General features: G+C 36.9%; 1 protein-coding gene across 1 annotated transcript in view; it reads right to left on the minus strand.

Moving 5' to 3' along the window:
* Nucleotides 1–3,154: 3,154 nt before the first annotated feature.
* Nucleotides 3,155–14,640, minus strand: part of LOC118184967 (uncharacterized) — a 66,946-nt gene continuing 55,460 nt past the window's right edge. The window contains exon 2 of the mRNA XM_035354727.2: nucleotides 3,155–6,657. Within this exon, the coding sequence (XP_035210618.1) occupies nucleotides 3,403–6,654 (3,252 nt within the window). The 5' untranslated portion in view covers nucleotides 6,655–6,657 and the 3' untranslated portion in view covers nucleotides 3,155–3,402. The remainder of the gene's footprint in view (nucleotides 6,658–14,640) is intronic.

Genomic DNA, 14,640 nt, shown 5'->3' on the forward strand with positions numbered 1-14,640 from the left:
ACTATATAATGTATTTGTTTATTAGCACTCATTATTACATTAATCCCTCACAGTAACCATATACATGTTCATCACATATTTGGAAACATAACAACAAATAACCCAATCTCAGTTTAAGATCAGTAATTGGCACCAGAATTATTTATGAAAAATATTATAATTTTATTTTAAGTATGATTGTGCCATTTAAATTACTTTTCAAAAAGCTTCCTGTCATATGAATTAATGAATTACTTAGTTCTGTTAAGAATAAGTTTGTTCATTTAAAGTGAATACGGTAAAGAACATCTGGGCTATTGCCTGAGGGAAAGGATGCCATGTGGAGGACTTTCTAAATGTTTGTTTTTGGCTTATGTGATTACGGCAAAGCCTCGAGGACTATCTGCCTAAGGCGAGGGTTGCCTTCGTGGAGCTTTTTCTAAGAGAAATTGGTTTGTATACACGTTACATGAGTAAAAAAAATTACACAGCCAGCCCGTTCTCCGAGTTTCCAGTCCACCAGTTGTAACAGATTATGCGTGTAGAGTAAGACTTTTGAAGGGAGGAATAAAAAGTACATAGTACTCGAAAACAGTACCTAATAGGAACATCTGATATTAGAATTTGAAATTAGTGCAACTCTACTTGAGTTTCTGAAGGTCTTTGTAAAAATGCAGATGCTAATTTTGGTTGTTTAGCGAAACGCAAGCACATACGTAGGTTGGGGCAAAAGTCATGGCAACTACTTTTTTTCTTGAAGATACCATTCCGGTTGAAAATTGTGACATATACAGACGAAAGGACAAGGTCTTAACTATATGCGTGGACAGTGAATAGCACTGAAATATCGTAACACATGAATTTATTACGGTAGTATACAGGGCAATATAGCCTTCCCCGTGCAAAAGAATAATAACACAATACACATAAAGTTAACATGACAAAACTGGGCCTAAAGACCCTCAATGTAGTCCCCTGCTACTGTCACCACACGCCGCCAACGATGTGGGAGGCGCTGAATACCATCAGCCTCAGCATTTGCCGCACCATGTGTGAATCGGGTCATCTGTTGGCGCACAGCATTAGCAATGTCCTCTCGTGTTACAAACCGCCTACCACGTATTGGTTCCTTAATCTTGGGAATGAGATCAAAGTCACAGGGTGAAAGGTCAGGAGAGTACAGTGGGTGCTCCAATTCTACCCATCCCCAATGTTGGAGTAGCTGCCTTACACACTCTGCTTTATGTTGTCTTGCATTGTCGTGCAGAATTATTGCACTGTCCACAAAATCCGGACGTTTATCCTGAACGCCACCTCGTACCTATCGCACCGGGAAGTCCTTGTAGTACTGTGCGGTCACTGTTCTGCCTTCAGGAACAAAGTGGCAAACAATAACACCTCTGGCGTGATACGCGACGATCACCATCAATTTGACTGGGGAAGGATTCTGACGCTAGCTCATTACGCAATATCCTGTGGACGGTGCGTTTCTCAATGCTACTTGCCCTCTCTAACTCCAGTAATGTCCATCGTCTGTCTTCATCCATGTGGTACTCGATGACGGCATGTGCAAAGTCGGTCCGCAGTCACCGGTCGTCCCGAACGTTGCTCATCACTGGTTGAAACACGTCCTTGCTGAAACTTTCCTACCCACTGTGCTACTGTACGATATAGTAGGGCAATATTCCCAAAGGCTTCTACTAATTCACTGTGACATTCCATCGCATTTCTCCCTCGGAGAACGGCTATTTTGATGTAAGCGTGCTGCTCAACACGGGTTACTTCCGTCTCGCATGGCACTCACCAACTGGCTGATTTCAGAGCCCTCGCTACCACAGAGCCAGCTATCACTGTTGTTCTGCATACACACTATGCCTGCAGAACTTCCACATGACATATATAGGTTTAGTGATCCGTTCACATATCTACAAGAAAAAAATAGTTGCCATGACTTTTGCCCCAACCTTTGTATTTTCCAACACAAAGCATGATTAAAAATTACTTACCTCCATTTCTGTCCATCTTTAAGCCTGATAAGTTATGATTTCTAGAAATATCTATTAATGTATTGAATGTAATTTTATATGTTAGATTTCGTATAAAGGAATTTTCTATTTAATGTACTTGAATTGCTAAGCGCCCCCTTTGTCTTCAGAGACAACTAAATACTTCTCTTCTAGAAAATAGTGTTAATTTATTCGATAAATAATAATTCCATAATGCACTAAGTTGTTCCGGAATGCTTCTTTTCTTGTAGAATACATAACAGTATATGCATTCACTTTTACTCAATGAAAACTGCAACTTATTAACTAATATATGCATCTTCACGGTTTTTTATTTAGTCAACACTCAAATACTTAATAATTTAAGAATGAGAAAAAGAGTGTCAATGGTATTAGCATAGTTTCTTTTTCTCTGCTTAAATTATTCATTTATGAAATTGAATTTTCAGTTTTAGTACTCCGAAATAAGGTTGGAAGTATGATATTCGGCTTGGAAACGCAATCATCACCGAGACTCTTGTAACTAAGAAGACTGCAGAAATCTTGCAAGCGATGTGCTCCCATAACTGACTGAATTGCACATTTATATATATATCTGTATACATGTGTACATATATATATACAACACATGTATGTGTGTGCGTGTCGCTATTAACAGTTTTCTGGTAACCTAGCTCGTGCGAATTTATTTATAATACAAGTATTAAACAAAATTAAACATAAAGTTGCAATCTCTTATTTAATTTTACCGCAAAGATTGAAAAAGTTTGAAATTCATTTTAGTAATGTGTTTCTCATTTATTTCGTACAGACACCATAATGTTCAAAATATAAAACTCCACTCAATATTTACAGTACTAATGTAATAATATAAAAAACAGGTACCTTTCTATTTCCACTCCACTGAGCACATGTCTAAAAGATGAATTAAAAGCATATTTAGTCTTTCAGCAATCAACAGGTGCATTGCAAAACTGCATATATTAAAAACATGATTTTCCCCTACTTCTCACTACATTCATTAATAAAACCAAACCTGAACGGAACCCGATGCAGCTGCGCAGGAGAAACAGTAATCGGAGGAACGCGAATAGAGGTTCGGGTATTTTTTTCTTCGTTATTCTATCATGAAAAAAAAAAAGGTATTATTTAGGCAAGAAATACCGATAGTGAAATCAATATTAAATTCTTTATTATTTGGAAATACTTCCAATGAAAAAAAAAATGAGTAGCAAATTACAAGTGATGTTTTATACAAAGACATAATACATATAATGAATGCACTGTACAGAATATGTTGATTTGTGAAACATATGTAGTACCTTAACATGCTTTACAAGTACGTCTACTTCAGAGGAAGCTAATAAACCAATTCACACTTTCTGATCTTTTTACTTACAGCTTTATAAATATGAATCTATAATATTGACAATGTCAGGGGTCGTCCCATGACTGGTTTCTGGTTTAGTTCTCTGACAGCTCTCTGTGCTTCTCTGGGACTCTGAAAAGATACTCTAGCTTCACCAGTAGTCTGTCCATTTTCATTATATTTTCGAATAATACTGTCTTTTGAAATAGTGTAACCCCTAAAGAAGTCTAATAACTCTTCTAAACCTGCTCGAAAATGCAGGTTGTTAATTGAAACTACACAACCAGGAGCACCAAAATCTTTAATCGAACGATCAGCTGGTGGGGGAAAACGACTTTCTGGGCCGAAAGGCCTTACTGGGTAAGGTCCGCGCATACGTGAAAAAGGTGGTCTGCCAGGTCCTTCCATGCGATTAAACTGTTCCATACGAGGTCGGTTACCCCGAATGGGAGAATCTCTCCTCGGTCTTTCTCTGAAAGCCACATCAGTAGGTGCTTGGGGAAGAAGAGGTCTACGAGGCCTCTCGATTTCAGATGGAGTTCTAAGTAACGGTCCAGGAGTGGGAGGAGGAGGTAATGGGTTAGGCCTCCTTATAATTTCATTCATTTCCCTAAATGGGATAGACATCAAAGATAATCGATTACCGAGTAGAGATTTACCATTTGTCTCCATCGCAGCTTCGAATTCTCGTTTCGATGTGAATTCCACAAATGCTTCTCCAGATGGTCTTTTTTCAGGACCAAACATAATATGAATAGCCCTAGGAATAACATTCACTTGACTGAAAAAGTCTGCTATATCTCTGCTTGTTACACATTCTGGCACACCTCTTAAGGATATACAGAATGAGGGACTTCGATTTTGATTCGAAGGCACTTGATTGTGTGGAGGAGGACCAGATGATCTTGAAGGACCAGATGGTCTTGGAGGACCAGATGGACGTGGAGGTCCGGAAGGCCGAGGTGGACCTATTGGTTGCGGCGGCGGTGGAACATATTCTTCTCCTTTTGCAAGAGCCATCATTTCTTTGCTAGCAACAGACACCGTAATGTATCGGTGACCAATCATCTTACCATTCATTGCAAGTGCCGATCGAAAATCTTCTGGAGTTCCGAGTTCAACATATCCAACTCCCGTAGCTCTTCCATCAGGTCCGACATCTATAAAAAGATCAAGAATTCCTAGACCATCAAAGAAACACACAACATCGTCTTCTTTACATGAAAATGGCAAGCCTCGCATTTGAACACACAAATCTTCTTCCCGAGGCTTCGGTTTTGGGCGAGATTTTTGAGAACGAAGGGCTGCATCAAATGAAGAAGACGGACATGAATGCACTTCAAACTGGCCAGGAGTATGTCGAGTAAGAGCTTCCTCAAAATCAGCAGAATTTGCAAACCGTACAAACGCTTTTTCCGCTCCTTGAGCATTTGTCTGAATACGGATGTTAGATGGGGAGATAGGGATGCCACGAAAAAGATGTAGTATATCATCAACTCTAGCACTAGATGGAAGTCTACTAACTTCAACCGTAAGCGTCGGAGATACATGTTGCTGATGATCATTTGGAGCTCTTCTGTTCGGCATCTCTCGTCTTACATCATCATTTCTTGGTGAATTGCCTCTTGGAAAAGAATGCGCAGGTCTAGAAGGCAAAAGCGGCCCTCTCTGAGGTTCTTCCGGTCTTATGTAAATGTTCTCTTCAATTGGAGCATCAGGAGTTGATTCAAGTTCCATAGGTACAACCTGAACAAAATCATTATTATTTGAAACTGGAGGGTCTAGCAGTCCTTGACGTTTGTCTGCCCAAGATGCATTCTCTACGCGATCTTCTGTTTGGCGAGGCCAAGCACTTCGAGGTCCAACTCGAGGATCGGGAGGCATTTGTTTATTTCCATTATAAGACGGTGACTCACGTGAATCAGATAGAGTAACTTTGTGATTAGGTTCTGAAGAAGAAAAGAAAGGAGTCTGTTGTGGAGTTTGAAACTCAGGCTCAAATCGTGTACGACGTCGTGGCTTTTCAAACTGCTCGTCCTTATTAGTAGATGGAACTGTATCTTTAGGTAATGTATTTCTTTGATCATACAAGGGCTGATTTCTCTGTTCGTACGGTTGTACGTTTCTTTGATCAAAAATTGGTGCATTTCTTTGGTCATAAGACGATGGTGCATTTCTCAGTTCATATGTAGGCGTGCTCCTCTGTTCATAGGTAGGAGTGTTCCTCTGTTCATAAGAGGAAGTATTCCTTTGCTCATAGGGTGGTACGCTCTTCTGCTCAAAATCTGAAATATTTTTTTGCTCAAAAGGCGGAATACTTTGCTGATCGTAAGTGGATGTGTTTCTTTGTTCATAACCTAATGCGCCATAAAGCATTGCTTGTTGCCCAGCTGATGTCCGTGGATCTAATATAGGAGCAATATCAGATTTTTGTGTTCCAGTAAGATCAGTCTGACGTGACGATACATTCTGATCGCTAGATGGTAAGTTGTAAAGAACACCAGGGTAAACTTTGCTGTTTGCAGATGATTGCGGATTAGAATAAGAATAGTTACCAGTTGTTGCAGAAGATGTTACATTATCATAAAATCCATGACTTGTTTCTCGAAATCCTTCAGTAGCATGAAGTTGAGATCTACTATTAACGTGGTCTGCATCAGGATACTTTTTTACTTCTTGCTGCCCATCTCTTCCAGATCGCCGTTCATCTCTATAACGAGACGATTCTTCATAACGTCGGTCATCTCTTTTGAAGCGATCACTACGACGGTCAGTGTCTCTACTAGAGCCACGACTGCTCCGAGCAGGGCTCCTACTACGATCGCGCTTAGAAGAGCGCCTATCTGGAGTACGACGGCGGTCTCTTGAAGGAGATTTTTCTCTACTTCGACGATGCGGGCTTGGACTGCGAACTCTTCTATCACTGTCTACAGCTGGAGCCATGATCCTAGCAGGTTGCTGAGGAGGAGGCAAAACAGGAATTTGCGGAGGGATTATTGCTGGCTGAATCGGCTGAACACTAGCCCCAATGTTCTGTTGCCGTGCTTGCTCGATAACGCGCATCATCTCTGTACGACTGCTGAGGAGAAGTTTTATTTGCATATCTTTAATCTTGCCACCATCTTTAGCCATTGCAAGACGAGCATCTTCATCGGTGCTGAATGCTATGAACGCATCCCCCATTTCACCTCCTACGATATGGACTCCACCTTCCGGAATGGACAAACCGGAAAAGTAACGGCGTATATCCACAGAATTGGCAGACCATGGCAGATTCTGGAGTCTAATAATGATAGACATAATCTGAAAAGAGGAGAGAAAAAATCATTTAATTTCAATTTTTGTTTTCAAATATATATTTCACAACAATAATACCACTGGAAAAATCATAACATGCAAAATAAATAAATAAATCTCTTATTTTTAAGGCAGCAATTAACTCTATTTTTCCCACATACAGAAATCTTGGAAATGTAATACAAGACAATAGATTGCAGATATTACAGGAAGTTTTAAACACAACAGGGACTGAACTGGATAAACCGAAAAATTATGTAACGCTTCATAGGCTATCACTAGACTAACTATTCAAAGCACTACAGAAATCCGCTAGTAAAATCTTTATTTTATTGTTCTTTCTTTTTGCATCACTCGAAAGCGCACCTACAATTGTCTTGGTGAAATGACATTTTTATAACAACATATATAATGACATATTCATTCAATTCATAATTCAATAATATTGCTTTGTGATGCACATGATAGTTATATAATATAAAAACTGCACTTTATATCAAATGAATTTATACTTTTTCATTCATAAAACGCAAATACACTAATATAAGCACAAAATCTAATATTTCATCAATTATTATTCATTTGAAATAAAATACCAATTTCAGATATTACATTCGAATTACAGAACAATGAAAGAAGTCCTGACAATTCTTGATACTTAGATGATGTATTGGTGCAACACTAAGTACCTGGCCATGAGATACTACTTCAGTAGAATAGAATGACACTGAAAATTACGATGAAAAATAAATATTATAAGACCTTGAGTCACTGAATGACTAAATGTAGTGGAAAATTGCCTGCTTAATAGTCATGATATCCATCACAACATTTTAGATATACAGTCAAAAGTCTTTAATCCGGACTCGTCGGAACTTCGGCGATTCCGAATTATCGTTTTTTCCGGATTATAGATCATCAGTTTAAATCTGGTAAGATGGCATGCAGAAATTATAAAATTAAAAATATGAAACTGTAATTTATAAAATAATGAGCAATTATGATCTAAAGAGTATCAAAATTTACAAAAAAAGAAGCTTAATATTTATTTGTTTACTTTATTAAACATTTCTTTCAACGCACGCATGCGTAAAGCATACCTTACGCATAACCAGAAAACTATTTGATTTGTATTCGTGATATTTATAATGACGAGGAATTTGATTTAAATCATATCAAAGACAGAGTACATCGAGATTAAATACTACATTTAGTAAGGAACTATAAGCCGAATAAAATAAAAACATCTGCCCTGAAGATAACGATAGTGCTGACAGATCAACTTCCAGTTCATTGCGCGCCGCGACGTATTATAAAAAAACATATACGTTCAAATTTGATGTTGCATGCATCTGATAGGCATATTTTACTTAAAAATATAAGCCCACCAGCAGCAGAGCGGTTAAGTCGTAGATCACTGGTAGTTCAGTCAGAGGTTAAAATCCCGCGAACGGCCTGGCTGCATGGGCGTTTTCATGGTTTTCTCCATGTGTAACGTGTATACAAGTCAGTTTCCCTTAGAAAGTCCTACATGAAGGCATCTCTCCCCTTAAGCAGATAGCCTTAGTGTACTTTACCGTAATCTCAATAAACCTAAAAGTGCTTAAAAATGTTTCATAACTATTTGCAAGGTAAGGCGCCACACTAATAATTACCACATACAGGTTAACGAAGCATACAAGCGTTTGGTACCCTCCGACTTATATTCTAAATAATTACTATACAATTTAGAAAATATTTACATGTTTTGCACAAAAGTATCTAAGTATAGCAATAATTCTGAAATATAAGTGCCAATAAACATTGATATTGTTGAGTTTATCGGTCTTATATGTCTTGTTTTTAATTTTTTTAAATATATAAAATATAGAAAATATTTTTAATTTTATTTTTAAATATTGAAAGCAGATCGTGAATTTTGTCGAATGGCGTAAAAAGTTGATATTCACTTTAGAATTGAAACTAAAAATAAGATATATATACCTTTTTCCAGTTCAGAACACTGGATTCGCCGTAAAATCCAGTTCTACCACTTCCAGAGTTGCATTGTAAAAATTACGCTATGAAATGCAAATATTGTTAAAAGAGAGAGAACGGAACCAAAAAATAAATAAATAAATAAAAGAAAATCTCAATCACGAAACGCTTAGTCAAAAAAGAAATCATGTAAGTTCGTTGGTTTTCGGACTGTATTCCTAAATTTCATATACACATGGCGATTTTGCCACGAGAACTTGTCCCTCTACGATTTAGCGGCGCAGTAGTTAAACTGGTTTATATACGTCTGTGTGGAAGCATTCCTTCTTTACACAAATGCTCTTTTGTTAAATTTCGACTATTTCGTCGTAACAAAATAGCCTAAATTTAACCAAAGAACATTTATGTAAAGAAGGAAGTAGGAATGTTTCCAAAGACGTCGTGGTATATTTTTTCGCGGGCAATTTCACCCAGGTTACTTTATCAGGTCAGGAAGCCAATCATTTGCCCCAGTCAAAGTATTTCCCGACAATGCCTATTTTTGAAGCGGAGACTGTACATTTTCCAGGAGAAGAGGTAAAGTACATTTATGCGGTGTAAAAAAAGCTTTACTCTACACAATCATACTTAATTTTTACATACAAATAAGATTTAAAAATATTTTCAAAGCTGATAGCACCATGTTTCTATAACTGGGAAAATAATCTCGACAACCTTGATGTGTTCTAGCGATCAAAATATGTACGAAACGGAAAAAACTAGGAAAGTTCCCGAACTTCCACATGTTTAAAAAATCCCTATTTTTAATAGCTACGAGCAATTGTCGTCTATTAAGCAGCAAAAAAGAGAATGTTAAAGTTAGCTTTCCCAACAAGTACTTCCTCGCATGTTGCAGGATGAAGGGCATAAAATTTGTCCAGTCAGAAATTTTAAAATATTTAACTGGATTTTCTAGAGGCATTTCACATTCAAAAAAATCTTTCTGTTCTAGTGAACGATCCTAATTCCAATCCACCTTTGCCTTCGGCCTTTAACCACTTGCGCTACAACTTAACTTCATGGTTGCAGTGCCGTGCGTTATAATATAACAAGCTGTAAAGTGTCTCATTTACGCCGTTCCGCATCTGCGAGTGAAATCCAGAGCTGCAACTCGAGAAATAAACAATCTCGTCATTAGGCAACGTGTGCACCATGTTATTTTTATTTTTCCAATAAATGCCTATCGACGCCGTGTTCACGTCGCTTGCGATTTGAAACAAAAGCATCTCAACGTATGTGGCACGTCTTTTTAGCGCAAGTGGTTAAAGAAATTATATTTTAGTTCTTGGTTTCATCAACAGATGGCACCACTAGTTTATTTATCTCATGTCCAGGCTTTCTTATCTTATCTAATCATTATATCCTATCTCGTTCATTTCAGTTTTTGCAGCTGAGGATGATGGTTCGATAAAACCATCGAAACTAGTCTTGTGAAAATTTGAAAATATAACGCTGATTTTTGTTGTTTGACTTCTGAAAAACATTTGCATTGCATTATATTTTCAAATTCATAAATATAAAATAAATAAATTTTCAAATTTATAAATATAAAAAATTTTAAAATATAAAATATAATGCAAACATTGCGTTATATTTTCAAATTTTCACAAAACTAGTCTTGTGAAAATTTGAAAATATAACGCTGATTTTTGTTGTTTGACTTCTGAAAAACATTTGCAAAACATGCTTTTATGCATATTTGTTAGATTCCGCTATGATGACAATTTTGCAATGATAATTGGAAACATCACAATGAATAAGAATATAATCACTTTATCGTGTGTGACTTCAGAGTGAAATTAAATTGAATCCAACATCACTTCAATATATCTTACAGAATACATTGTTTTACACAGCTAAATAAATTACACATCTCTTTTTCTTTAAAACAACCAAGAAATTACGAGGGCCATCCAGGAAGTAGATTACGTTTCCGTCTGTGTCCGCTAGGGGCGGGGCTAGCGCGGCCATCTTGGGGTCAGAGCGTTGCGCAGCTCAGTCTGCATCTAGCCGTGCTAGTGAGAGGTTCGTGCTGTGCTCCGTTCAGATACTGTGACGGTTTGAAATGTCTGCGTTAATTGAAAATCCCGCGAGCTGCGAGGTGCGCTCAGTAATAAGGTTTCTGACTGCAAAAAACTGTAAACCGATAGAAATCTATCGGCAGCTTCGTGAAGTGTATGGGGACAACATTATCACTGAAGGTGGAGTGCGTCAGTGGGTCATAAGATTTCAAAATGGCCGAACCAATGTTCACGACGAAGATCGAAGTGGGAGACCCAGCATAGTGACCGCCGAACTTCTCGAAAAAGTCGATGCTAAAGTCCGTGAAAATCGAAATTTCACAATAACGGAACTTTCTTTGAGTTTTCCACAAATTTCGCGAAGTTTGTTGCACGAAATCATCAGCGAAAAGCTTGGTTACCACAAGTTTTGTGCAAGATGGATTCCAAAAATCTTGACAGAGGACCACAAAAATCAGCGAATGGCTGCAGCGTTGAACTTTTTGGACGCTTACCATAAGGATGGTGACTCTTTACTCGATCGCATCGTTACTGGTGACGAAACATGGGTGAAACATGTGAACTGTGAAACGAAATTGCAATCAATGCAGTGAGGGCACACAAGTTCTCCCCAAAAACCCAAGAAATGCATGCAAACAATGTCGGCAAGGAAGATGATGACGACTGTTTTTTGGGACAGAAAAGGTGTAATTTTGGTGGACTTCCTGGAAAGAGGCACTACAATAAACTCTCAAAGGTATTGCCAAACTCTCCAAAAACTCAGAAGAGCAATTCAAAACAAGCGCAGAGGAATGTTGAGCTCTAAGATCTTGTTGATTCACGACAACGCCCGGCCCCACACGGCAAATGTCACTCGTAAAGTTCTTGAATCTTTTAAGTGGGAGTTGTTTCCTCATCCGCCGTACAGTCCCGACCTGGCACCGAGCGACTTCCACCTATTCCCAGCAATGAAGAAGTGGCTGGCTATGCAGCGTTTTGATGACGACGCACAGCTGCAAGAAGAGGTAACGAAGTGGTTGAAGGCGCAGGCGGCCGAATTTTTCGACGAAGGAATTTCCAAGCTCGTACATCGCTACGATAAATGCCTTAATTTGTATGGTGACTATGTAGAAAAGTAGTATTTGAGTGTGGCTTTCATCTGTATATAATAAAATTTGTTTCCTATACTTTGTTTATTTTTTTATTCCAAAACGTAATCTACTTTCTGGATAGCCCTCGTATTTCAGGTAAGTATGTGCATTCATAATTCCTAACACTCTTGGTGGCATAACCAACCACTTTTATGCAGTTATTAAACAATTTTCTAATATTCAAACATTCTGCAGGTACATGTTTTTTACATATATGTGTATACATATGTACACACATATATACCTATAATACCTATTTGTCACAATGCAGAGGTGTCCAGACAAAAAGCTGCAGAATTCAGCACATAAATTGTCAAGTTGGGATTTACGTACACGTTGAATCACTTTTGCTTTTTTTAACATTGAATTTACACTTTCTTCAAATTTAATGTTTATTCCGGAATTTTAACACTCAAGAAGAATCACGGAAGATCAACAATACTGTTCAAATTGGAACATATTGCACTGATTAAACATAAACTTTGCATTCAAGTGTTTCATAGACCGCATTGACTTCTCTAGGTGCCAACTCTTGAACATAATCGCTATAGATGAAATTGCAGTGTTTATGGGTCAAGTGTCTTAAACTACCATTGATTAGAGGTTCCCCCCACTCGTTACAAACGTGCATGTTTTATATATATATTGGCAATTCATCTTGATGGAAAGAAAAACTCTCTACTCATATACAAATCGAAGAAAGAGGAAATTGTTCAGGTATTTATGTTCTTGAAACTGAAAAAGCTTGGTGCACACAAGCAGCAATAATAAAATGGGTTAATTTATTTCTACAACTTGTTTTGCAAGGTACCCGAAGAAGTACACTAGTATAGGATCCTGGCAGCACTCACTGTACTAAAACCGTGAAGAACTTCCTTGCAGAAAGAATTGATCAAATAATTCCTGTAGGAATGACTGTCAGATTCCATACATCTTTAAACTGCAATAAACAAGCCATTTAAAGACTATTCGTTACAAAAATCAGCAACTACATTCAAAATAGAATGAAGAGAAATCAACGAGGAAACTTGTGAAGCCTAAGCTACTACAAGAAGTCATTACTTGGATGAAGAATGTATGAGATAATGGACAGCTATTTTGCCAATGCCCTACAAGTAGGCTACTTAGACAAAAAGAGCTTATATGAGCTCGACAAGAGAGGCTAGGTCCGATGTTCTTTGAGGAAATTAAATTGCAAAAAATTCATGCCAGAATTCCTGATTGAGCTTTATGACAATGTTCCAGAAAAAGACAACGTGGCTATATTATAATAAATAAATTGTTCATATGAAATGTTTCTTGAAAGTGAATAAACATATATCTTGCACCTGAATAAATCCACCAGAGGAAATGCTTATCTTTAAATTTCTTGAACCAGAGGAAATGCATATCATGTACATGACTAAATGTTAATTGCTGTGCGTGAAAAATAAGACATTCCCTGAAAACTAGCCCTAATATGTCTTTTGCAGCAAGAATTACTATAAGACCAGGTCTTATTTTCGGGAAAGCATGGTATGTGTGTGTGAATATATACATAGTATATGTAAAGATAAAAAATATATATAAATCAGAATTATAATTTAAATTAGCAATAGTCCCTTAATTCCTCATGTTTATTTTGGGGATTTTCTCTCTTTATTCTAAAAATAGAAATAACTGTTTGTGGACTGCATGCTTTCTAGATCAATCCATATCATGATTTGCATAACACTAACGATATAGCTAATAGGGAACCTGAACTCAAAATTTCAAGAACTAAAACCTTTCTCTTAATGAGCTTCCAGACTGGATAACTGCAAACTATGCTTCTACCTCTGTTCTCGCTGCTCTCTTTCTATTGCAACAGAATCAAAAATGTAAATGTTCTTGTCTAGGCATGATTAGAGTGCTAAGTGAATTATGGCTGCAAATGTCAACTGAAATAAATATGAATATTTTATCTGCATCGGCTACCACGTTGTTGTTCATCACGGATCAATATTCAATGCTATCAGTGCTTCTACATCATTACATCTAAGTCTGTTGTTTCATTAGTTAGCAGGACATAGTAAGTGCAGGTACAACATTGGAAAAATTCATTTGTCTCAGCAAAAAGTTTCTGTTTCGCAAAGAGTGTTCGCGAAATTAATGCTCCATTCTTCAACATGTATTTATAAAATGGATGAGTGGATCTTTGAAATGATGTGATTAGTTGAGAAATTCTACACTCAAGCCATTCTGTTTAGTTTTTTGCTATGCTAAACATTTATTTTGTGCCTGCATAGTATTTTGTCCATCTATTCAAATACTTGCTTGCATAAGATGCTCAATAGCAATTTCTAAAAATACAAGTGAAAACAATATTGTCATTTTATTGTGGTGTACTAATACTTAAAAATTCAATTCAAATGTTTATAATAAAATGATTTCACAGATGAAGTCAGATGTTTTTTGTCTACTTCAGTATTAGATATAAATTAACAGAGATGTCATCCAAAGGAAAAAACTGTGCTTCTACTCAGTAATAAAAAATTGATAAAAGTGCCGAGTTTCCAACTTAGCATGATGCCTTCATGTAAAATTAAAATTTTATATCTTTGATTTAGCAATTTCAGAAAAGAATATTAATTTTTTAAAAATAAGTAAAATTTAATAATATTTTCTTCCCCTTAAATGATTTTCAGCCGTGAAATATGCGAGTACATTTAATGTGCTACCTTGGTAATAGTATATTATTAAACATGCTTCATAAGTAATTTATTCATCTAATAAAAGCAATTAATATTTTGTATTGTAATCAAATTGCAAATTTATGATTTTTTATCATACGGAATTTAAAA

The sequence above is a fragment of the Stegodyphus dumicola genome, chromosome 8 (genome assembly GCF_044657685.1).
Source record: "Stegodyphus dumicola isolate Sdum_Otavi_A_Nest chromosome 8, ASM4465768v1".
Taxonomy (NCBI): Eukaryota; Metazoa; Arthropoda; class Arachnida; order Araneae; family Eresidae; genus Stegodyphus; species Stegodyphus dumicola.